We start from the raw sequence: 27,139 nt of genomic DNA, 5'->3' as shown, positions 1-27,139 counted from the left end.
AAGACCATTAACAAATATTCATACAGAAAGAAGCAACACATCAACGCAACACAAAACTTCAGCATGTTCACAAAATAAAACAAAATAAGATGAAATACAAAACAATGTATACAAACTCCAAATTAATTCACAAGAACATAACTCACATACATGTAAATGAATAAAGATACTGTCTGTGCCAAATAAGATGTTGAACTATGACTAAAAATGCTCCTAGCATGCCCACTTGAAAAAGTTAATATCTCATACCTTGTTTTTCATGAATGTATTGAAAAATATGAGTATTTTTTCCATTTGGGTGACAGTTTTTCATATAATATTTTGGTACTGTAATTTCCTGTGAAATGACAATGTATGTTCTACATCTACAAGTTTATCATTATTCTTATATTTATTATTATTATTAATAATACTTTAAAAAAATTCTAAGACCTCAATTATGTAATTTGCCTGATTTTTAGCACATGTAGTGTCAGTTCAGGTCTTACCCAAATCATTGAAATAGAAGTGAGTGCTAATCGTTGCCTGGCTCAGTGTACCTGCCAACAATGACAAGCTCAGGAACCTATTTTTTGCCCCTGAATATATTTCCGTCTGAATCCAGTACATACTCGGTGAAGGCTCATGTCTGAAACTCTCCGTTCACTGCTAATGTTATGTAATGGAAATGCATACTCTATTGAGTTGCGATCAAGTAAATATTTTGGCCACAGTATAATATTGAATATTTTGTCTCTAAAACATCTCTAGGGGCTTGTTTATGGATCGTACCACCATCTCTTTTGTTTTGAGTAGGTGAAAATCATTCTCTATTGGGTTGAGACTAGGTGACTAACTTGGCCACAGAGAAATTCACATTCTTTTGTTTACTTCTTATCGTTTGATGTTTTGTGGTATTCCTTGGGTCAGAGGTACTTAAGTTATATCCATCCTTCATCTAATATTCCTTCATGTAATGTTCATCATGTTTGACACATGAGGTGGTACGCGTTGGATGACAAAATTGTCTGTTTCCTTCCATTTTCCCTTTTTATCTATATAATTATTATATAAATAAAGCTTGGATGCTTAGAGCAAGGCAGTTTTATCTGCAACAAATCGGTCCGTTTTCATCGACAATTAACACGCCTACGGACACCCGCAGAGAAGAAAGAAGGCGGCGGGACATCAAAACGCGAGGGGGGAAAGGATGGTTGTTTTTTTCCCGCTGCGTGTGAGAAGGCTGTGCCTAACTTGTCGGGTACATAAGAGGCTCCCTGTGCCCGACCCTCTCAGCATTCAGGACGGGAGTGCCAGGCGATCCAACTATTGTAAGTTTGCCCGTGTTGAGTCGTCTTAAGGGAGTGAGTGAGAGAGTAAGAGGGGGAGAGAGGGAGGGGGTGGCAGCTTCTTCTTCTGAAATCATTCCTATCCACAGCTGCCGACACACGGGGCCCTCTGGAGCTCATCGTTCTACTTCCACTCTTCTCTCCAAGTCTGACTTTCCTTCGAGGGAACTTGACGGGATCTTCGCAGGGTTTGTCGAAGCCGTGGGAGCCAGCGGGAGTCTCATCATGGCCGTGTCCCACGAGAGGAGCGTGCGTCTGGGGCTCTGGGTGCTCCTCCTGCTGGGAGCAGGCACGGTTGCGGACGCGTGCAGTTGCCACCCAGCTCACCCGCAGCAGCTCTTCTGCAGCGCCGAGACGGGTGAGTCGGAGACCATTAGCTGCTGCTCAGGCTGAAAATTGCTTCAACGCTTCTCAGACCTCAGATTGTTTACTGATGTCTTGTCTTCGGAGCCCAATTGGGGGAAGCAAAACATACATCTGTAAAGCCTACTGAGAGGGTTACAAATCTTTTGCTGCAACAACTTATTTACTTACTCAGATTAAAGTGAACCAAAGTTAAGACCGAAACACCCTTATGTTCAATCAAAGTGCATTTACAGTGCATTAGGTGAATAGGATAAGTTTTAGTTAGCTATTACACAAAGTTGCAAAAGAGAGTTGCAATTAGATGTGCAGCAACTAATCAATATGCAAATTATTCCTTTTTTGATCATTGAGTAATTGTTAAGACTTTAGACCTAAAATTGTCAAAATCAGCATTTTAGCCTCTCACTAATTTATATCATATTTCTTAATCATGAAAGGCTATCCTCCTAGTGCTTTCGTTTAATAGAAAACAGCAATCAACATTAACGTGTAAATTCTGATGTTATGGCTCTAACCAGTTTTTGAAAAAAAGTTGAGCATTGTCTGAACTGATTAAATAATGTTTTTTTTAACAGTGTAGTGGAAATCAAAATATGTTTTAACATACGATTCATCAATTAATTGACTAAATAACCAACAGTTTAATAAATCATTAATAATTTAGTAATCAAAACAATCGTTAGTCTGTAGCCCTAGCTAATCAAACATTATTTTAACATCTACTTTTTTATCTTTCCAAACATAGAAATTTGCACAGTTATTCCACTGATTTTAGTCTGTTCACTTTAATTTATGCAGTAATGCATAATTGTATTTTTAATGATTACATCAGTCCTCACTGATGAGAAAAACATTGTAAGTGTTGTTTCACATTAGTTTAATATTGTACTGCCTATAAAATGTTTTTGGCAATGTTTTTTTTCTTTCTTTTTTAACAGTATTTCTTGGAATAACTAGCTGTCATAGTTGTCACATAAAGATAAATCTGAAAGCGAAATGCCAGATAGTTTGGCCTAATTCTTCTTGTGCCGTTGCCTGGCTTTCATAATCCCCCTTTTTACTTTCTTCTTTTTTTTTTGGTCTCAACACAAGCCAAAACCAACACTGCTGAGTACTTGGCTTCACCAGGAAGCTGGAGTATCTGTCAATGGGTCAAAATGTGGTGCAAGATTGAGGCTGAGAGCTGCTTTTAACAACATTCTCAAATTGGATCTAGGTTATGAGAGCACAGAAGAAAGAAAGAGACAGAGCACACTTAAAAAAATAGAATGTTGGATGCGTTCTTCATGATTGATGCCAAAGTGTATCGGAGCAACTAAAGCGGTGCTTGATCACATGACTTGTTTATATAACGAGGAAGTGCACTGTGGGTAGACGGGAAGATGGCAGAAACAAACACTTCTTGCGAAACACCGTGCAAGATGATAAAACAAAACTGATCTGGACCGGACGTGATGTGACCTAGGTTACATTACACTTTTTGTGAACAATTAAAGATATCGTCGGTATTTAACTTTTACAACATGAAATAAATGAAATTCTGAACACACATTATGATTCAGATAAAAATTAAGTAGAAGTTGAAATTGTCTTGTAATATATTCCACTATGAACATTAATGTGCACATAGAGAAACACAATGCTCAAATGTTTATTCAAAGAAAATAACAACAACAATAACAACAACAATAATAATAATGATAATAATTGGAAATAAAATATTTATTTCATTTATTCAGCAGTAAACACAAGACATCAAAGTTGAATTTTCTTACTGTTCTTCACTGACAGCTATAGAAGACAAAGATTTATTTAAATGTGCTGACAGTGAATACATTAATATTAACTACACATTCAAATAGCTGCAATTAATACGCGATAAATATTTTGCAGATTTGTTTGGAGCGGGACATGATCTTTTAACCCATAAATTAAAATGGCCGGAATGAATGGCGGGATCTGTTTGTTAATTTACAGTAATTCAATAGGACTGACAAAACGCCCTCATTTAAACTAATAATACTTCTTCAGAGGTCCGACCAGAATAAAACAAAAATCTAATTTAAACAGTCCCAACTTCATTATGCCAGTTTGTTTTCTGCATAAACTTGTGGAGCAGCTCATTTAAGAAGTAAACTTCATCTTACTGAGCAGTCAAATTTATCGACGCCTTGACCTAAAATAAATCTGTTGTTTTTGTTCACCGGGTAAGTACACAGAAAATTGGTTTCACGGGCTGTAATGACATCTGAAGCAACGCATTGCGTGCCTCTCAAAAATCTCCGATTATAATTGAGATAAATTGCATCTTAAGCCTCATTTATGCTCCCGATAAAAATGAATCAGTGTCTAAATCTGCTGCTCTAAAATTACATGTTCTCCATAAACAGGGATATGGATAGTCTTAACTGTCTTCAGGGTTTGCGATGACTCATTTAACCCTTTTAAGTGTCACAGTAGCAAAATCGCACCAAGCAACATTTGGCTTTCTCTGCAGCCATTATCAATCTACAACTTGTCCAAATAGTGATCGAAAAATATATAGAACAAAAACTCTGGTGTTAAACGTGCCTCCAAGTTTTTGTAAACTCGCTGAAGACGTTTGCGAAAGCACACACAATAATTTACACATGCACTTTTACTTACTTTTATTATCCTGATTGTTTTGTAAGTGTCGGCTGGTGGTGGCCTTGGGTTGACCTAACAATGTCGTGAGAGTCAGTGCACCTCTTGAATAAAGCCCAACATCTGACTAATATCCCATCTGTACAAACCTTGCAAGATTCCCAAGCTATTTCCATGTGCGTGTTTGTGTGTGTGTGCTGGATGGAGGCCAAGGCAGCTTACTCCATCGCTCTCCCCTTCCTTCCACTTCATTTCCATGTCTATAGGCTGGGCCCAATGGTCTGCATACTAACAATATCAGTGTGAAAGACCACTGACAGTGCAGCTTTGTGAGGATGACAAGGGTGCCGATTCATCTGGGCTGAGGGACGTTTTTTTACTACATCAGTTCTCATGGTTTAGGTTTGCAAAATTATGTTGTTGTGAGGCTCATGAACACTTAAAAAAATACAAAGTTATTGGTTCAAAATAGTGACGCGCAAAGATTTCATTTGCTGACAAAGGCCCCTCAACAAACGTCGGCCCGTTTGTGACACGGTTTGGCAAAAACGTCTGCATGTCAGTGGATAAAGCTTCAGTTCAATGACAAATATAGAATGTGTGGACGAAAATAGCAATTAGGAATTTTCGCCTCCGAAAGGGCTCGATTTTCTTCCCACCGGCCAAAAGGTTAAAATTGTAATTGAAATGAATGAAAATGAAGGATCAGTAACTGATGGATCCTCACTTTTGGTCCTACCCCTGTCCCACAATGCATGCAACGCAGTTGAAATGACTTAAGGTGTTCCTTTTGTATTCCGTTGAATGAAAAAAAAAGTGCTGAACCATCAAAGCAGTTTCATTTTCTTTTTGTGGCTAAATGCATTTGAGATATAATACAGATGAGAAAATGTCAATAAACCACATCAAATGGAAAATATTCTTGTCACACAAAATTCCTAAACCTCAACATTGGGGCGAAAGGACCTCTTAAAGAATATACACACACAAGTAGCACTATTAAAACGGGCACATTTTGGCAGGTTGCTCAGGAGCGCAAAGGTAAGCTAAACTGGATCTTCAAAATTGTTTTGATTTGGAGGCCAAGTCACCATTTCTGCCCGATTTCATCGACTGAAAGGTCAAAGTTTTTAAAAGCTTAAAATCTCAAAATATGTTCTTACCTTCTATTGGAATGTACTTTCCAGTACTAAGTATAGATTACATGAATCTCTATTTTAATGTTTTGACATGTAAGGACCCTTTTGTTAGAGACGGTCACATTTGCTTCCTGTTTTACACTTTTAGACTTTTAGAATTTGTGCAGCAAATTCCACAGACCTAAAAGAAGACGCTGACACAACTTTCTCAATATATGAATGGTCCACACGGAACCTCTGCTTGCTTATTTCCTGTCAGGCAACCCATTAAGGCTAGCAAACTGTCCAGATGTGAGCTCCCTTATCTTCTACAAAAAGCTTTTTCTTTTTCTTTTTTTTAAACGTGTTTACTCTGAAATGTATTTTTGTTTGTCTTAAAGGCCCAACAAATATTTAAACGCAATTCATTTCAAGTTATCTGTATGGGAGGCCTCCAAATCAAATTGCACTCACTTTTTATGTTTTTTTTTTTTGTGCTAAATTGCATGGAGGATTTTTATATCTCCTCTACATTTGGTTGGAGGCAAAGCTCAGGCTGCCAACCATTTGATCTGCACACAGAGTAATGTGAAGCCAGGGTGTATTACTTACCATTAAGAGGTGGCATCAAGCCATTATTGCGCTCACAGAAGATTTAAGTAGGCCAACTAATTTGCCAAGACTATTTTAGGGTTCTTTTGAAAGGGTGGATAAAATAGCAGAGTTGATGTCAGTTTTCAGTAAAATCATACTGTGCTTGAAGAAATGCCATTAAATGCAATCTACTTCATATTATTATTTTTGTGACTGTTAAGATACCAATCAACAGATAAAACAATTTTAGGATGGCATTAAGGAGAGAAAAGCAGTAGTGGCAACAGTTTAACAGGCTGTGGTGATAATAAAACACAGTAAGTAAAGTTGTAATTTATTATACATTTGCCATACGTATGTGGGGTCAGAGGATAAATCCAGTTTGAACTGCATTTTTAAAGCAACAAAACAAATATTTTGGTTAGTTTAAACATATGGTTCAAATATGTTGCTCATTTCTTCACAGGTTTGTTCAATGTCTTTCTACCTGAAAATTACACAAACTTGTTTGCAGCTCTTCAAGGTGATCTTGGACCATCTGATTTGGTGCTCAGCCAAATATAACGGCAGTGTTCACACTTCCTCAAAAGATCCACACTGAAGAATATCTTAATTTCCCATACTGAATACAACATTATTAAAATTATGTACACTTACTTGGCATGCCAAACTACCATTATTCATGTGCTTGAATGGGAAGGGTGAGCATATCATATGTTTATGTTTCAAAACTGTAAATTTTGCATGACCAATCCAATTTATATCCTGTTCAGGTAGAGGGAATTAAGTGCATGCTCTATGACGTAACAAGATAATCATCTGCCTCAGTTGCCAACAAGGGACAAAATGGCTGTTCCTTAGGTGGATGAAAATACAGTAGTTGGATTTTGCTGCTCAATTCATATTTCTCAAACACAATAATAATCATAATGCTTTGTTTAGACCAGTGGGGCTGCATGGAACATCCTATTGGAAGGAAAATGTTTTGTGATGACTTCCCCTCAACAACTGTTAAAATATGATGTTTCTAAGCAAAAGCCACCCAAATGACTGTGTTTAGTTTAAGAGCATAATCCTGATTTTTAACCTTATTTTCAACCACAGTCTGAATTAGCTTCGTTACCAGTAAACGATTAATATTGCAGCGTGAGAGCAACAGAGCAATCAGACCTTCTTCACTGGTCCATCACTTTGCTGCTGGACACAGCAATTTCACAGCACATGCCAAATTGTTTCCATTACCAGCTCGCAAATTAGAGGTGTTGTTTTGTGACAAGAAGGAGCAAAGACAAGAAGAAGCTTTGTTAGCGGCTGGAATTGTGGAAGGCATGTAAATAACACTATTTTTTTTCACACACTATTCTAAATCCGGTCACCTTTTTTCCTGACAGTGATCAGGGCAAAGATCGCCGGGGAGAAGATTGTGTCGCCTAGCAACAGTTCCTCCCCATACATGAAGATGATCCAGTATGAAATAAAGATGATCAAGGTGAGATGTGCTGCAGACTAGTCTCTGCCTACTTTATATGAATGCATTAAACTACAAAGAGCATATCATATTTGAAGATTTATTGATCCATTGTAGACAAGACAAGAAAGTCTGTCTGGATATAAAACAGAATATGTGACAAGGAAAGCACACTCGGCTACAGTCTGACCCTAACGGAAAAAATTTGAAACACACAAGACAGTATGGGACGAGGCCACGCTCTATATGACTCCACAGCTTTTGCAACTATGCTTCACCCGCACAAAATTGCAAAAGTTTTTTCTTTGTGCCTTTGTCAAGTATTAGTGGCCACAATTTAGTAGCGATTGAACAAAATCCAATTTCACTTTGAAAAGACACCTGGAAATGGAAAATAAATGACCCTGAAATGAGCCATTATGAATATCCAGTTTCTTGAGGCGTTTTTGTGGGTCTATTTACAGAGCGTTAAATATTGTTGCCATAACAGATTAGTTAAATTATTTATTCATGTTCCCTGCTGATAAAACTACTGAACTGTAAGTGCACGTTGCAAAATCAGCTAGCATACTCAGCACAATTTCAAATTCATAAAACAATCTAATGAAATGTGTATTCAACAAATTTAAAGGGATGATGTAAAAGATTTAGTAAAATATAGAGGTGGGGAAAGAGAATGCAATGATTTTGATGCATCCCCACACAGTGCAAGATGTGTAATATAATTAACGATTACTAGACTTACAATTAAGGATGTCTTAATCACTTTTTTTTTTTGCACCCAAGTCAGTCACCTAATTTTGTGGACCTGCCGATACCGAGTGCTGATTAAAACCTCTGATATGTTTTAAGAATGGAAAAAAAGTATCCAAAATTTCTTTTTCTTAATTGTTTAACCCTGAAAAATGTACAACACCGTTTGTATGGCTAATAGGAAAGTAGTGGTTTAAACCAAGTAGACTAATGCTCTCCCAATGGCTGTGTTTATTTACACTGATGTTGACTTGTTGAGTATTGTAAACATACAGTAAATGTATTTTTAATTTTTCTTGACTGTTTTTGGTCAATATCAGCGTTTTCTAGTACTTAAAATGAAGGAAAAGAAAAGAAAAAACATTAATAAAATAAAATGGCATTGGCAATGGCATCTGGACATTCTTACTTACAATTATATTAAAAGTCGTGCGTTGATATGATAGAACATATGTTTTTGCATTTTTTAAATTTATAGTGGATTGTTCAAGTAAATGATTTTTTTAAACTCTAGTTGTCACAAAATCTTACACAGCATCCCTTTAAAAATCTGCAAGAAATGATCTGATGACAAATCTATTTAAAGGAATACTGTACTTATTTATCAGTTTTAGCTTTAAAACGTTAATATTTTATTGCTACATATTTTGACAACTTTATTATTTTTCATGTACTACTAAAAAATTTAATCAGTATTTTGGCCATTTTTGGATCTTTTTCTTCCACATCTTTCTTGCAGTACTTTGACCAAGGGATGGCTGGTAGTATGATAATTAAGTGGTCGTGCTATGTTTCACCACCTGGGTGAAATTTCAGCTCCCGACTGTCTTCTTTCAATGTTTTCCCTTTGTTGTGCCTTTGATGTAAAGATAAAAAAAATAAAATAAATAAACACCCTTTTTGCCCCTTGCTGCTGTCCGAAAATGACATCACATTTGATCAGGACTTAAGTAATGACCAATTACAGCTCATTTTTAGTTTACAGCAAGTGGCAAAAATGCATTTTTGAAGATATTCATGAAAAATATTTAATTATATATGGTACCCAATATTACTATTTCTCTGTATTTACTTTAGAGATAGCCCCTAGTATTTACAGGGGATTGGGATCAGCCTGACATAAATCATCACCTGCCACTCCAGCCGACTACATCTGTGTAAATTTGACTGCGTACTGCGTGTATCTTGACTCTCTCTGGCGTTTTCTCCAAATGTGAAGATGTTCAAAGGGTTTGACAAGGCCAAGGATATCCAGTACGTGTACACTCCAGTCTTCTCCTCACTGTGTGGCGTGAAGTTAGACTCCAACAACAAAGCAGGGTATCTGCTTTCAGGTAGGAATATTGCTGATATTGTGCCCCATGTGAAATAATTGCATCAATGTAGTAAAATATAGATGACTGTGTTTTGCTATGTTATTAAACAGGAAGCATGTGGAGTGACGGGCGGCTTTCCATTGGCCAGTGTGACCTGGTGGAGTCCTGGGACAATTTATCACTCTCACAAAGGAAGAATCTCAACTACAGATACCAGATGGGCTGTGAGTGCAGAGTGAGTCAGGATTTTTCATTCTTCCTGCATAAATATTCATATCTGGCTTTGTCTCAGGAAATATAACTGAAAAGTATTTTTCTTGTTATGATCCTACCAGCGCTGCAGAGAAATATTCAATTTCTCTTGGTTTTATTTGCCCATGGTCAGAGGCTCCATGAACCAAGTGTGCAATAGCGTAGTCTTTTACATAAGGACTCTAGAGAGCAAATATAACTTGGAAAACACTGCCAAAAGTCAAGTTATTCATAAATATTTTTCATGTACAACTTCGAAAAACACATTTTCTCACTTGCTGTCAACTTCAAATGACATCATGTGTACTCTGGGCTCAGATAGCAACCAATCAGAGCTCAGCTTGCAAGCATCACATGACCAAACCCAGAAAACAGACGAGCCGTGTGGAAAATGTAAAATAATTTGGCTATCAAATTAATAAGTTTGGTATCCCTTTAATTATTTTAGCAAAAATATATTTTAAAATACTGTAGCAATCGGGACAGACTAGAACAAAGCTTTTTAGAGCCAGTGAAAGATAATTATAGCAAATAATAATAATAATATATAGTCTTTCCACCCATCTGATTGGCTTGATCCTGAAACAAATTATAGACATATTGCCCCATCGTGTTCTGATCGGTGATTGTGATTGGCCCCCCAAATTCCTGATCGCGCAAAGTCCGATGATAAAAACAACGGTTAACTGAATGCCTTTACCTCGGTAGATCAACGTGTGCTACACGGTGCCGTGCGCATCCACGGGAGAAAACGAATGCTTGTGGACGGACTGGTTGTTGGATAACAGCCTTAACGGCGAGCAGGCGCGGCAGTACGCGTGCATTCGTCGCTCAGACACCACCTGCGGCTGGTATAGAGGTGGCCACGCCCCTGAGAAAGACTTCCTGGACCTGACTGACCCCTGAACCGGCTCACCACCGCATTTCCGTCAGACTCCTTTGATGCCTCCAGACAGAGGGATATCTTGCATAACATTGCAACAGAGTTCATGTCAGCTGGGCTAATATCTTATCTGAAAGAGCCAAATGGATGCTACAGCAAAGCTAATTCATGTTTTATTAACTATTTTTTAGAAAGCTGTTTTAAGAATAAGCACAGATGCTAGGGAAGCTTACTTTTGACCAGGAAGTATACTTTAACTCAGAGAACAGCTTTGTTTCACTTGCTTCATATCGAAATAATTGAATTGCCTGGACGCTTTTGTGAATGTTAGGATATATTATGTTCACGCTCTACTCTCAGGCTGTTTGGGAAAAAAAAAAGTCTCAAAAGACCAGCTGTTAAAGAATGGAGGTGCTGGAGTGCTCATAAGAAAAAGATGATATTACATTCCTCTTATATTAGCTTAAATACACACATTTTGAATAGTATCTAAAATGCTTCTCCCCTAGCACCTCTAAATTTGTGGCGTCAAACTGTAAATGTTTATTCTCCTTCTCTATTTATTACATATAAGATACACAACAAAATAATGGACGAAAAGGTTTTGAAATACTAACAAAAATTGCTTGTTCAAAGTTATACATATATAAGAAAAAATGCTTGCAATATGTCAACACAATAATCATTAATCAAATATGACAATTTGAAAATTTAATCCAGATTTTAGCAGGCATTATTCAAGTTGTCATTTTTGATTTGCTTTTGCGGGCCACATATAATGAGGTGGCGGGCCAGAACTGGCCCCTAGTCCTCGACTTTGATACTGGTGTGCTCAATAGTCAAAGCCGGTGATATCTTACGAATACACTTAAGTGCTATGCTCCCAGAAATGTTAAAAGTAATTCCCTACAATTTACACAAGGCTCACTGCTCAAGCAATTATTCTGCCACTGTACATTGCAACAATCGTTGATAAATTTGATTGCTTCTGTGACGAATAATTCATATTGACTCACTATAGTCAAAAGTTTCTACAAACGCGCCGGTTAAGAATGATGCTGCTTGAGTGCCAATTAGCACAAGAAGAGGTTCCCTACTGTGGATTAACTTCATTAATTTAGTGTAGAAACTAAAATGCTAATAGCTATAAATGTCAAAGTGCATGTTTGGTGATTTCTAGGCTGTATTTTTATGTTCAGGCAGCTACAACTCACAAAAGACCAACTTGTTACAAACACTGCTTCTTGATTACTACAAAATAGGGAAAATAGATTCATTTTATTGCAATATTTACTAACAATACAAATTATGAATGTTGTGTATTTCAAAATGCTTCTTGACACCTAGAAGGTGCCTTATCACAAAACTCCAAAGTGCTATGCTTTTAAAGCCCTTTTCTGTAGCCTATTCTACTGCTACGAAAGCAACAGCTAAATAGCCAACATCGCCAAACTGAAATTTCCTGTTGCAGAAAAACCATGACATATTGTACAGTACTTTTATCACCTTCCAGCTGGATTAGTTTGACTCTGGCAGACTTCCGTTGCTCCAGTAAGCTAACATTTACCCTCTACTGTAGAATTTTGAATTTGATTTCAAAAGCTTCTCGTCAGCTAATAGTCCTAAATGGCACTACACTCCCACAGCTTTTCAAAAGTCATTTTTTGCAAATTACGATACACTCCAACAGTCTTTTTATTTTATTTTTTTAAAGTACGATAGAGCTGCTGGTGGAACAGCCGCAGAAAATTACTTGCAAATCATTCACCCCAGTTAGTCCTCCTGTCTTCATTTGCATTTGGCTGACGTTTAACACATTCAGATTGGCAACATTGTAATTATTCATATAAAAATGTCAGGTGTTCCACTGATATGCAGAGAAAATAACCGACGTGTCACAATTAGCGCCAGTTTCTCCTATTACAGACCACTGCAATGGAACTGCCCCATGCAAATGAAAATAGAATGTATATAAAATAGAAAAACAAAGCAGGAATTGTGTAAGATAACAATTTTTGTGATATATTATTGTGATAATATTAAGGCTTCATTTAGCATTAACATTTCAGAAGCTACTGAGACAATATATATATATATATATATATATATATATATATATATATATATATATATATATATATATATATATATATATATATATATATATATATATATATACATACGCGACATATTCAACATCTTTTTGGCTATTTAAAGTCCGACACTTCAAAAGATAACCTTAAACCTTATTTTACACACATAGTTTTTTTTTAATTAGTTTAATCAAAAATACATTATAATGCATTTATCATGCCTAAGCCACCAATCAAGTACTACAGCACAGTAAGCTTACACTATTTTACAATTATAAGTATCGTACTGTTGCATGATTTGTTTGGTATGTATTAGTAGTTAACGATGATTATCAAAACTGTGTGTGTTAGTGAAGTGTCATGAAACAATGCATGTTTTATACTGAAGAAAATGTTGCAGATTTGTATTTATGTTTCGTTTTGTCTAAATAGTGGTGTTTTTATTGTGTTTCCATGTACCAAAAAAAATATTGTATATAAAATGTTTAAATGGAATCTTGTCCAACACACTCCTTTGTTGTTCTCTAAAAGGTTAGAAAATATGTTATTAGAGCTTAAATGTTTCTGTAGTTGCATGATACTGATGGTGAAAGTGAGAACTTTGAATGACATGTATTTTCTCTTTAAAAACCCAGTCGTTTCATGTGTAATCCTAAAAAGAAAATTCATAAGAAAATGTAGATATGCTCACCATGTCCTTGTAGTTGGGGTAGAACGTTTGATCAATCACAGGGAACTTGTCGGCACCCAGCCTCTTTTGATTGGTGATCAACTGGGAAAACTAGAGATAAATGACAAGCACAAAGGAAAACATAAATTATTCACAAATTCATGAAGGCTATATGATTAAGATGCACATTAATATGTGTGAGATTGTAACTCTACTGTCTTAGTTTACAGAGTGAAAGTATGAAAACATTCTCCATGTTTTGAAAGGAGAAACGCAGCACAATATGGTGGACAAATATAAAAATGTAAATTTGAACAAACAAGTATTCAATGGGATTTCTTTGTTACTAAGAAAAAAAATGCTAGCCGGAGTTGCTGGCTAGCATGCTCATTCACAATTGCGTTGTATAATCGCTGATGCGAGCAAAGGCCTTTCAGCCCCCCCAATTGCTTAAAAAGCTCTCACTTTATCGTTCTGCTGGTTAAATTCTTTTTTTCGATCGCTGCAGCAGCCTGTTTAGGCTAGAACTTACAGTAGCCTCTCATCTGCCTGTTCCTGCCAAATAATCAAGTCCATTATGCCTCCGTTGCTTCAAGGCATAACAAATTGGATTGATATTCACGTTACAGTGGTATAAGTCCACATAAAAGATGAAAAAAACTCTTATTCTCACCACAAAACCCCGGCGTTGATGCTTTTTCAGCAAAGTTAAGGCTATTAAAGAGACTTACAGCCCAGGGTTTGTCACAGAGGTTGTAGATGGAGTCCAGCGAGTTGACGGAGGGGATGCCAGCGTATTGCAGACCGATGATTAGATTTCGAAAGTCTTCATTTTGGGCCATGCTGAAGGCGTGTTGGCGCACCAAGACAAAGTCTGGCCTGAAGGACCTGCTGAGCCAACAGAGAAGGAAATAAAGAAGTGAAGAAATCCAAAACCGTAGAATAATTGGCAAAAGAAGTCAGAAAAAAAGCGAATTAAGAGTTTTGTATTTCATGGCAAGTCTTCAAACTTTGCTGCCACGTTTCGCCCACACGCTAAAGAGAAAAATGGACACTTTATTATTTAACACCAGCGATCTATCGAGTTTGTCCATCCAAACAATGGACCGATAATCAGCTAAATTGATTTGACAAGGGCCTTTAAAAAAACAAAAAACAAATATCTGCTGGCTGTTAACCTCAACATATTTATTTGCATTTTCAGTTCATTTACTGAGAAATGCTGCTGAGCCTTCGTTTTCTTCCTCCCAATTGCGGATTAAGTAAATATCATGCCCATCCCTGAGAAAAACTTCAGAATGCTTCCTAAGTGAGCCATATTCTGTCCAATCAGGTTCCTGAATGGTAGACTGCATAGAAAATGGGATTCAACAAATCATCATGGAAACTCAACCCACTTGCAGATCAATGTCGACTGAGCACTCGTGGGTTTTTTTTTTCGTTTATCGCCAAATATGCACCAAATAAAAGCTTCGAAAATATCCAAAAATATAATGCTTAAGTGTGGTGTGGCTACAAAAGCAAGACAAGGAAAGGAAACGTCTTACTCTGTGTGACCACCACCAGCTGTTTGTGCATTGAGAATACTAATCAGATACTCTGAGGAAGCTCAAGTGCTTGGTGGGAGAGGACACAGCAATTAACGGGACAGCCTAATCTCTTCATTACTCACGAGAAGGAAAGGGCAGACCTACATTTTAATAAGATGTGACCAACAAGCACAAGGTCATCCCGGCTTCCTTCGGATCACGGTTAAGAGCTTTGGCAACCATTTTTGTTCGAGGGAGAAAGTCGAAAATGAAAAATTAGGAGATTACCGATTGCAAAGTTTGGATTTTGTGTGACTGCGTGACTACATTGTGTTGTCCATTAGCGCTTTTTGACGAGAAATCTAAAATGTTATGTTAGCATATAGCATTAGTCTCAATCTACTGTCCAGAACTAGTTTCAGCAACTTTTTGTGAACAAAAGACCTTCATTTGGATGGTGTATGGCTAGTGTTATACATTTGATGCAAGAAATTTGTCCAGTTGAACAAGAAAAATACTCATTTTAGCATAGGGTGACTAGAGTTTCAAAAAACAACTTGGGATACCAGAGGTTTTTTGAAAATGATATATGCAATTAATTCTCACCCGGAACTATTCATAATATATAATCGCTGGTCAATCTTGTGACCTGTGGTTTTCATTACTTTAGCTAATTCCAAATGATATTTTGGATGACAATAGCGCTAAACAGCTCAGTGTAATCACCATGAATCTAGTCAAATTTGTATTCTCTACCTTTACTGCTCAAGGTGACATGCGGCTGATCTGATGTTGGTTTACCAAAGAAATAATAAATGTTTCCACATATCCACTGCAATATGCTCACATACTTGAAATGGCTTTTTAGTGCATTGGATGAATTTTGAGATGTCCTACTTTGTGAGTGGCCATTGAATGTATCTCCAGTGCTTCTCCACATAGAATGTTTTTTTTTTTTCCCTAATTACCATGATAACAAATTGATTGACATGCTGTACACATGAAGCAAAACAAGTGGTTTGCTGGACTAAAGCAAAACAGGCTGTGGACCCAACATAAGTAAAATTTGGATTCAGGACACAACTCTCAAAATCAAAATTAAGGACGTCTATATTAGCATCTCATGCTCATTCATGATCTAGCTGCTATAACTAGAGCTAGTAATTGATCATTAGATTGATTATTTAGAGAAGACTCAAATCCATTTACAAAATCATTGCATTTGACTCACATTGATGTATAAACAACTACATCTGCTCCGATATAGCCGCTTCTCTCTCACCTCTTAGCATTTCTCATCATAAACAAAGCATGACTGTGCATACCAAGCAGACATAAAACGCAATTACACTACTGTTGCCCTCACTTCCTGTGGGAGGCTCTCAAGACATGCTTTACCACCAGCAATATTCCGGGGGGAATACGAATGTGTGCGAATCTGAGATCACCATGATTTGATGTGTGCACAGTATTCACCTGGCTGCTTTAGCACCGCCTCTGATGACCTGCATGTCCACGGTGCAAGTTCCATTTGAATGCGCAATGAGATTGATGTCCGAGAATTCGGCCTGGAAGGAGACAGCAGACACGATGCCTTTGAATTATTAACATATATTACGGTCAGAGCAATGTTATACTTACAGTAGTTATAATTCTACTTGCTTGAAAAATTTTCCAAATTAAATGCATTTTTTCTTGAAATTAACATAAAATCATTACATAAAGAATATTTATTTCTACGGACTGTTGGAACGGTCTGTAAAACGATTCTGTTCAACAAAATGGTTACAGGCAGTTCGTCCTCTCATAAGAAACGATTCTCAAAACTTCCCAGTGGAGGTATTTTTTGCTCTGAGATGGTATACTAAATACCTTCAACTAATATGGTTTGATCGTGGCTGTGCAAAGTGTGCAGAGTCATTGAGCAACTTTTTGAACTTAAAACTACATGAACGTACATTTTTTGTTGTAATTGTGCGAATCATGCTCCTCTGTTTGATTGCAAATGTAGCCAACTGCTACAGGAAGTACATAGAACTGAGTTAATTAACTGAGTTAATTTTCTTTAAACTGAATAAATGATTCATTAATATCCAGAGATAACGTTTAACTTTATTTCCCTATTTTTTGTGCGTTTGTAACAACATTTTAAACAATTATGTATAAAAGAATATAGATGAAATTTAGAATTATAGACAATATAGAATTACTTATACATCAAACTGAATTATTTTGTTTTTGTTTATGCATTTATAGCGTCGCACACAGTGGTTAGCACTGTTCAATATTTGATCCACTTCCCCAAGACGATTTTTAAAAATTAAAAAAAAAAACAATCGCTTTTCATATAAAATACCTCATATTAAATGGATGATTATAGTTGCCATTATTATTATTGCCATTATTAGCATTATTGTTTTAGCAGTAGTAGTATTGCTGCAGTGGCTTTGAGGTACCTGCTCCACTTTGATGTCATACTCCCCGAAAATCTTCTTTCCCCGAAAGACTTTGGCCCTGGTAGAGAAAAGAAGGAATAGGTTTTCATTTTCTGTCAGTGTTCCACACTCCCCTCTAGTGGACGTCATACACTTTTATTGAAATGATCACAGAGAACGTGGATACCAGTATGAGGAATATAAAAAACACTTTTTCTCCGTCATAAACATAACACATAAACACAATCTACGTACAATCTCATTTTGTGTTTACTTGTGTGGGTTGTTGTTTTTATCCAATATTCAAATTTGACTGACAATGAGAGACATTTATGAGAAATCAGGAAAGGGTGAAACACTTTCCAACATCACCGTATCAGAAAATATCATTTCAGACAGAGCGATCAGCAAGATTTGATTGATACATATGATTTTGAATGATGAATACGTCCAGTCAACCAGCGCCCTTGGAAGATGACTTCCTGTATTTGGCTGCCACTTTGCTGAAGATGGATGTTTGAACAGATTACAAGTGAAGACACGGGCAGATCGATGAGGCTGATGATGGGGCTGCCGGCCAAGCTGCTCGGGACGTTTTTATTATTATACACAGTGCTGTAAAATTGTTCGCAGATGGCTTTCATTACGTGCATCAGGAGCCAACAAACTGAGGCTAAATAAAGCAACAATGAACAAGTTGGTGGAAATGCTTTTTATTCACCCCCTCTTTTCTTCTTTGTTATTCATGCACCTGATGCTGCGTGGCTTCATAATGCCTCTTTACCACCATCTTTTCTTGTGTAATATATTGCATGCACACAATGTGCCTTGTATACTAGAAAATATATTTATACGTATATAAAAACAAGTTAATATGCAATCCTAGCCGCCTGCCTAAATTAAAAATGTACATAACATTTCCCTCCAGAATTCTTGCTCGTTAGTGAGGTTCATTAGGATGAGACCATCTGTGATTTAACAAAAAAAAAAAAAAAACCCAAGGACGAGGGAGCTTGTAAGAAATCAATAAACAGCATCTGACATTGGAATTGTCGAGGCACATGTTTTCCCAAAGTATTTCTATATTTATGGTAATTAATAAGTGACTTTCACATGCGATGTCCCATGGGGATCAATATGTGTGAACAATTTCCCCCTAAATTGCAAAATGTATGCTTTCCTGACAAACACAACAGCTGTCATCACACTTACACTAAATGTAAGCCACTTTAAACATACAATTGTTTAAAATTATTCGGAACAGGAGAGACCAAAATAGCCTGGGGAAAACAGCTCATGCTGCATCACCAAGTCTAAACGTATGCCGCAGATTTTCATGTCAAGAACTGCAACTTTGATAATGGATGGTATGGTAGACATGTTGTATACAGAATGTCATCGCTCCACTGTTCTTGTTAATGATGATCTACCACAACAGAAATGAACAGAATGACAAGAAAGTGCGAGCATACTCATAAATTCAAAAGTTGACTTCATGATATGAAGTTAATCGTGCATTTAATTGAGTTGAAATGCAGCATATTGTTGAGCGCGCCGGATAGAAAGTTAATTGATGTATTGATTTGGGCTTATTCAATACATTTCTAGGCCTTCAATCAGCATGGTCAGGCGAAATTGGCAATCGTAATCGGCAGCACCGCGGTTAGCATGTTTGTTACACTGGTAACATCTTCCGAATGCCTTTCGCACGTTGAGTGAAGTCTCCAGATTTACCACAGGAGCACATGTGAATGATCCTTCATCTATTTGCGCCACGTGACTACCCGCCAGTACAGGAAGTGTACTTTAAGTCAGTAGGGATAAACTGTCAGAATGTTCAATAGTTTATTGAGCAGGTTTTATATGTATAGGTTTATGTTGATTTCGTCTACAGCTCAGTGCTTGGTGAAATTGATGCAATGAGCTCCGTTGACTCAATTTTCAGGATCATTTGTTGCAGCCTCACTTTCATTATTGATCGATGGAGTCCAGGAGTCTGAGAAAGCCTTGGATGGGTGTGTGGTCTACGCCAGACGGATCAATACAGGCGAACCGAGGGAAGACCAGAACAAAAATGTATGGACGTCATTGAAGATACGAAAATATCGCTGCTTTGTGCTTGCCTTCGCTACAACATGTTTTTGTAACCCCAAACTATTGATTATTGTGTAAGCGTTGTCTCATTTTCTTTGGTTTTTTTGAGATCCCAAACATAAACACTGTGCACTAATTGAGGATATAATCTACAGAGCTGTTAAAATCATTAAAATATCGCAATAATACTCTGCAATAGCCAACCCAAGAAACAAATGTAACTTCTATCCCGATGGTTGGTAAAAGCCTATTAAATGGAAAGAATGGGCTCTAGCTAGTCTGTAAAGCGCCCAGTCTATAAACGATTCCCAGGGGACATCTGTGTGGCCTGTTAAAATTCAACGACAGCTTCTCGGGGTCACTGTTGATTGCGGTGCGTGTCCTTTAACGTCAACGAGTGTTTGAGTGAAAAGACGCGGGGCTCTGATTGCCTGCACCGGTGTAGCAAGTCTCAAATCAGCCATGTTGGCTTCAGCGAGCTCCCCCGGGGTGAGGACTTTGCTTGAATTATTTAAGCGGCAGCACAGTGAGGCTCCAAACACCTCTGTGTGTATTTTCAGCAACCACGCTAGTATTCCAAAGATGAGGTGTGTCACGACTGAGGATGCTTAGCTAGAAGTTTAAACTGCCATGATGATTGGTAACCCATAAAGATGGTAAAAGCATGGATAGTACTTTCACCCATAACTGTTGAATTTTGCTTCATGTGCATTTTGTGTATTTAAAACGCGCACATGACCGTCTGTTTAGCTGAAGGCAAACAGATAATGCAACAAATCCTAAATGAGCTAACAAATTGCACTGTAGTCTGGAAATGGTGTACCGCAAGGCACTACTGTATTATTCCACTCAAGTGCAGGACACACAGAGACAAACAACCATTCACACATCCAATCAGACCTTAGGACAATTTAGTGTGTCCAATACACCCACGCGGGGAGAATATGCAATCTCCACACAGGAAGGCCGGAGCGAGATGGATTTGAACTCAGCTCCCTGAGCAATCACCGTCACGCAAACAATGCAAACATATTTACGACTCCACAAAATAAAGGCACACACCAGTTTGCAAAGGAGTCACTATAAAACAATTGAGCAATACGATACTTATTGTTCTAGTTAATTTGCTTTTAATTTGAAAATATACTGTTCCTGTCGCAGCATCAAAAAGTTTTTAATTTGATTTGCTGACACCTGCAGAAACCCAAATCTCATGTACCCCCTGAAGTGCCTTCACATACCCCCATTGGAAAAACACGGGGTTAACATGGAAATGACTGAGACAGAAATGAGACTGGACAGAAAATTCCTTCTGGTGCATGCACGTGTGTTTGCATTTCCATTGACGGCACTTTAGGGAAGAAATAAAAGCATACTGAGGGAATATCTTGGTAACGGCGGTCTTGATTATTCTTCCCGCATGCAGATAATGAGAGATTTGCAAGCGAGCTGTGTATTGTTGCTGCTGTCCAAGAGAGCCATTAGTAGAGATGTTTCATCTTTTTTATTTCATCCTTGTAATTTGACAGCTTTGTTTCCACGTCACATTTTTCCCCCTCACTCACCTACCGTATCATCTTGTTTTCCGCCCCCCAATCCTTCCCCCCACCTACTTCATAACACCTTCTCCAGCATGTTGTTTTCCTCATTTCTTGAGATGAGAGTGAGGTACATTCAAAAGGTAAGAGGATGAATATGTAATTCATTATACAGTGGTGTCTGCCTTGAGATAAGAACATATTTTTACATTTCATATCAACGAAAGGCGAAGAATTCTCCCCTCAAAAAGTATTTACATGAAGGTCAATTTTTGATCATTTTGGGACTCAATTTAAGGAGCTTATTTAATGTGAAAAAAATGCATACTGTTAATAACAATGTAAAGGAGGAGGTAAAAAAGAGCTCCCTTTCCATAGAAATGAGTAGGGCTACAATATGTTGGGTTTATGAATCCAAGTCATCTTTTTCTGTTGCTAAAACTTGAAATAACCTTTGTAAAATATCACCCAGAATTTCCTGAAAATTCTAATGCCACTGTTTCATAAATATGGAAATGAAATTTAATTAAAATGCGTAAAACAGTGACATTTATCCATGACACTAGAATAAGCCTTTGTCAATCATATTGATTTTAATGGAAAATTAAACTCATTTCCTCAAAAGACAATTTATAGTCCTGCCATCACAATGGTACACTGGGGTACACTTTGTGCTTTCTTTTTCCACATTCCCGTGATTATTGCATTTCTACTAGCATTGCAGCAGGTGGACAGTCTGTCACGGTGAAAATGAGAGTTACAACTCATGAGTGGCCGGCAGCACACGTCTCTAAAGTGCAGCCTTGTTCATTCTGATTGCGGTAGGAAGAGCGAGGTGATTCATCTTTCAACAAGGTGAATCAAAGGTGAGCATGCAACTCACTGTGGCAAACAGGAATCTTTTTGCAGCCGGGGAAATGGCAGCATTCTACAAAAACAAACAATACGAGGCGTCCTCGGTTTACAAGGCTCCAAAAGACTTCAATCAACTAGTTTGTGCTGTGTAAATATATGTTGTCACAAGAGAGTGAAACGGGAGTTTTACTCCTGTCCTGTTCCATAACCACAGAAAATATCTTTAATAAATAAAATCCTGTCCTGCTACAAATGGCTGCTCGTTTGTCTGAGGTTCTTTTTCTTTCTGATAGATAATCCTGCTCTCTTCTGCTCCCGTCAATTGTTTCTCCTGTACTCAAAACCTCAAAAATGAAATGCGGATGTACTAAGCACTATGCGAATATAACTGTGCTGCTCTCATAAGATTGTCATTCCTCAGATAGTGGCCCTGACTCAAATTGACAAATGTGTTATCACATCGTCTATTGCGCAGCTTTGTTATATGTGTGTATAAATCCATCAACCACATGCAATTGAATAGTGTTGAAATGGGCTAAAGACTACGGGGATAAAGAGACTAGTACTGTATACCTGTCTATGACCAATGTTGGCACAGCGACAGCGCTGATGGAAATGAATCACAAATTAATATTTCTGTACTAGTGCGGCTATGTTGTTATGCAGGAAATTTACAGATATTAGTAAGGTAGCCGTCTGCGGTTTTAACACATTTGAATAAATAAATAATTTCCCCAATAAATGGATGAGGACTGAGGTATTTAAAAATGTGTCTTACTCTGGTCTTACTTGGATTTCACAGTTTGGCTTGGCTGGAATGGAAGGCTCCCCTTATAGTTCTATAAACATACTTATGTTATTGACATCAAGGTGCCACCAAGCCGCCACTCTGTACATACAATAGAGTTCAAATAAACTATTATTTACCAAACAATGATTCACAAAAACAATGCTCCTTGTGAAATTGAACCCCTTATGTATAAAATTATTTTAAATGAGGACTCAACACAAGCCCGATTGTCCATATGGAGAAACAGCATCCCTGTGGGTCCTCACAGCTCCAGTCAAGACCTTATGGACACAAACAATGTCTCATAATGGGTGAAGCCTTGGTGATACAAGACATGATGATACAATTATCAAATGATGAATAATTGTAAAACTAATTTTGTACACATAAACCTTAACCCTGACACTATCCACATGAATCAGTGCTTAACCTTTTCAGAAACACCTACTAATCCACAGTGCAGAAAATAAAAGCACCCAGACACTAATTTCAGACAATACTCAATTGCTAAACAAAAAAATAACTCACTGACTGCTCAGCTTAGCACATGGCAAAGTTTTTGAAAATATTAAAAAAAAGAACAAAAACAAACAATGAGCACTCCAAGGCTAGCACACATGAGATGCAAAAAGCAGCATTTAAGGTCTTTTAAACATAGTGTTCCCCACGGCAGCATTGTGCCGCACCCCACAAAAAGCTCTGCAAAACTGTCCATAGCCGACTGTGCGCAGACCCAATTAGCAAACAGATGAAGGTAGCGACTAGCTGGTGAGCACAGCAGAGCACGAAGCCATTAAGAGCTTGATAATCTTTCTCCAGAGGGAATATTTGCCAACGCGATAGCCATGAACCGCAATTAAACCCTAAGATCCAAAATGCGTATGATTATTCGGCATTTGTGTGCCAGCAAGATGTCATGAAAACAACATGACAAAATTTATGTTTAAAAGATGAACATGACTGTAATGTACAGTTTGGGATCAACCGATCGTAGCTGTGACTGAAAAAAAAAGTTGTCTGTCTCTCGTGCGCAGTCTTGTTTTCAGCAGTATGCTGGTTTCAAGAACAGATATTTTTGCTGATTTGGAGTGAACAGACGTTCCTGGCACACCAAAGCCCAATCTGTAAAAGTAGCAACATTAATATATCATACAATGACAACGTGCAATTTCAGCAGGCTGAATGGAGGCAGCTGTCGACAGGCCAGCGATGTAATTTTTGTAAAAGCAGCAAGTTTATGTTTACTGTCCTTGCTGAAAGTGGACACTTGGAGATCAATATCCACCCTGGGCCTGTACACTAACCGAGAGCCAGATGCTTTGGCATAGTAGCCAAGTTCTTTAACACAGAAGCCCCATTCCAAAACAGCCTTGTGCCAAATTCCATCTCACATGTGTGTGTGACAGTGGTCACAGATACCCATACCAATTCCACTTCTGGCAAAATTTGTGACTATGTCTAAAAAATCTGTGGCGTTTCACACCAGAGTGCTCCATTTCTTCACAGAGTCTCATCTAAGGCTGTCCCCAGTGAATCTGTATAAAATTGATTGGCCTTTTATTATTAGAACAAATGATTGGATTACCGCAAATGAATTTGCCTTAGCTGGGTGGTTAGCAATTGCTAACTTTAGCACACTAGCGATTACCACGTAAGGTCAAGAAGTTCTGACTACAATTTAGTTCAAACATACATAACGTTACATGTACATGTCACATGTAATAGTCTTTCAGGTTACTTGTAGATGCTTTAACAATATTACATAAGTACACTTGAGAGTGAAGCTAAGTCTGTTAGCTACTATGAGGTCAACAACTTCCTGTTTTTCCTCTACTGGTTAAAACTTAAACATCTAAAACAGAGCCATTATGGATTGTTTATAGTGACACTGTCATTATTTTATGATATATATTTAAATATAAATATGCAGTTTTTGTCAATAACTTGGATGTATCTATCAAGTTCTGTTGTTGTTTGTAGATGGTTGCTATCGGGGCTTTTCTTTTTCTTTTTTTTTTGTTTTTGTTTTTCGGTTTTGGTTGTTCCTGTGTTTTTGAGTTGGTGGGGTTATTGTTCATGAGTTCAGTTCAGGTGTTCTGATCAAGCTCTTTGGCTCTGAGATTGAAAATAAACATCTAGTATCGTGGAGCGCTTCCTCACAATAAAATCAAATGCATACATGCTTTTAAAAAAGTTTGAAAATGAGGGTGTTTCCCTGCCAAAAAGTAAAAAGACAATAAAGACCAAAAAAGCTTTGCCAGATTTCAAGCAGCATTACACACAGTGCTATCAATCCTCCCATAAGGTCTGGTTATTGGCCGGGTTCCTGCTTCATCCCTTGGTGACAATTATCAAGGGTCATTAAGTGCACGGATAAAATTGGTGACACATTCTCCCACAGCAAAAAAAAAGAAAACATAAGGGGATGTTTTTAGACACATTATACCGGATAGAATCACTCAAAAGTGAACATTTTAAATGTGTGCCGTATTTACAGGACGCCACATGCTATAAGGTAAATTCGTATTGAATCACAATGTCTTTGCTGGTGTTTTCTTTTGAAAATGTGGATGAACTGAAATGTGTAGAATAACTAGTCATCCAATTTATCCTTATGCCGCCCCCTCCGCACCCCTCTTCTCTTCCTTCGCCATCTTTTATTCACGATTGACATACAAATCAAACACTCGCTCGACTGCACACAAGACACAAAGTGACATCCAAAACGTGATTTGAATTATGTTCTCATTCAAGTTTTCATTCGCTTTATGTAGCTTAAAAAAAAAAAAAAAACACGAATGCCTCCTCATGTAATATCAATAGCGATTAATAGAGCTATGAGTATATATAAAAAATATGTTGGTTGGATTGAGCACATTTATTTACACCTTGATGAAATTTATAGTGGGTTTTGAAAATGAATAATAGTCTAAATATTACACATTAATACTTTAAGACACCATAATAAATACAAAATAAATCTCTGGGTAGAGTTATATTTGATATAATGCGGTATGGTTGCTGCTGTGCACAGAACTTTAGATAATACCATTAAATTAAAATGTCTCAGATTTGTAAACAACCAGGCTTAGCTCCCAGCACAATTGCAATTTGGTTAAGTTGCAAAGCTAAGCGTCCTGTATGTGCTTGGACAGAATGTACTGATGGATTACAGATATTTCATCCACACCATGATGGTGAGTTCATCCTGTCTGGGAAAAAAAAAACAAAAAAAAAAACATCTCTTTGCAAAGCTGTTGCGGAATTACATTTCCCCAGTATCTCAGACTCTCACTGATTAGTAATGTATACCTAATAGAATGGAACTAGGCCTTTTTATTTAGTGGGCATATATAATGCACAGCAGATAAACTGCTTTCATCAAAAGAAAGTTTTTTTTTTTTTTTTTTAACTGCACAAATGGGTACTTTCACCAATGGGCCATTCTGTGTTTTATCGCTTGTTCTCCAAGTTGCTAATTAGGCCAACAGATGACTCTGCTTCCCCTGACTGGCTCACTCCAACTTCCAAAATGTCATACAGGGAGTGTGAGAGCAATATGGAGATTTGAGAGTGACGGAAAGAGAGAACGACATATATCCTCAAGATGCTGTGTTGAAGTCTTCAATTGATCAATTGACCATTGTTTTAATAATGGATCAATTCATTTGTTGATTAATTGATGAATTGGGGAAAACAATTTCCACTCCCATTTCTTTATTCAAAATCAGGACATTTAAAATTGACATTGCATTAAGCTAAGCTCAAATATTGGTGTCGGAACAAAGAGCAAAAATGCAAAAGTTTTATTTTTAATTGACCATCCAAAACAATACTAAGTCTACTTACATGCATTATATGTAAAGATGTGTATATTTATTAATAATTCACAGCTTGTGAAAAATGTCAAACTAAACAGTTTCTCATAATGATCACTTGATTATCACAAATGATTATCAAATAATTTGCTAATTGATTAGCTATCCCATGGGATCATTACTTTCAATGGGAAAACAAATACCAGAAGTGACAGGAAAATGTGATGATAACCTCACAACCGTGAACAAACAGATCTTGAACATGACACACCATTATGATTATTATGATAGCAATGAAAGAACTGAATTTACATACGTAAATGAATTCATTGCATTCAGCTAGAAATAGACTCACCTCCCAAAGCCAATAATTGTTTTGTTTTGATTGGTCTTTTTCCTGTTTACATTCAGCAATTATCTTCTAACATGTAGAATGTTTTTCGAAAGGAAACTCTGATTAGGCTTTAATCAAGGTGAATCCTTTTGACTTGCTAATTTTTTTTTAATAAGAAAATGGAATCCAATTTCTGTCTAGTCAATGAGGCAACTGGTGACTTTTGTGTGACATTTACAGGTAAAACAGTCATGCTGGCCTAATCTTCCCTTCATTTCCC

At 37.3% G+C, this 27,139-nt stretch overlaps 2 protein-coding genes across 4 annotated transcripts in view; one reads left to right on the top strand and one right to left on the bottom strand.

Moving 5' to 3' along the window:
* syn2b (synapsin IIb) overlaps positions 1–27,139 on the bottom strand; it is a 52,619-nt gene that overhangs the window by 9,927 nt on the left and 15,553 nt on the right. For 2 of the 3 annotated variants that reach the window (XM_088423827.1, XM_088423825.1), the window contains exons 2-5: positions 17,452–17,509; positions 16,472–16,563; positions 14,198–14,357; positions 13,488–13,577 (exon numbers count right to left, since the gene is read on the bottom strand). In XM_088423827.1, coding sequence (XP_088279953.1) covers positions 13,488–13,577; positions 14,198–14,357; positions 16,472–16,563; positions 17,452–17,509 — 400 coding nt within the window. The remainder of the gene's footprint in view (positions 1–13,487; positions 13,578–14,197; positions 14,358–16,471; positions 16,564–17,451; positions 17,510–27,139) is intronic. The other variant, XM_088423826.1, reaches the window with a different exon arrangement.
* Positions 1,204–12,809, top strand: LOC148419311 (metalloproteinase inhibitor 4-like). Its single transcript, XM_088424358.1, has 6 exons — positions 1,204–1,310; positions 1,418–1,686; positions 7,423–7,520; positions 9,472–9,586; positions 9,679–9,803; positions 10,529–12,809. Exons 2-6 carry the CDS (start codon positions 1,554–1,556, stop codon positions 10,724–10,726), a joined length of 669 nt encoding a protein of 222 aa, XP_088280484.1. The 5' UTR covers positions 1,204–1,310; positions 1,418–1,553; the 3' UTR covers positions 10,727–12,809.

This window comes from Hippichthys cyanospilos, chromosome 9 (genome assembly GCF_059441005.1).
Source record: "Hippichthys cyanospilos isolate Australia breed blue-spotted pipefish chromosome 9, RoL_Hcya_1.0, whole genome shotgun sequence".
Lineage (NCBI taxonomy): Eukaryota > Metazoa > Chordata > Actinopteri > Syngnathiformes > Syngnathidae > Hippichthys > Hippichthys cyanospilos.
The sequence above is the reverse complement of the archived record's forward strand: the minus strand, read 5'-3'. Positions and strand labels throughout refer to the sequence as shown.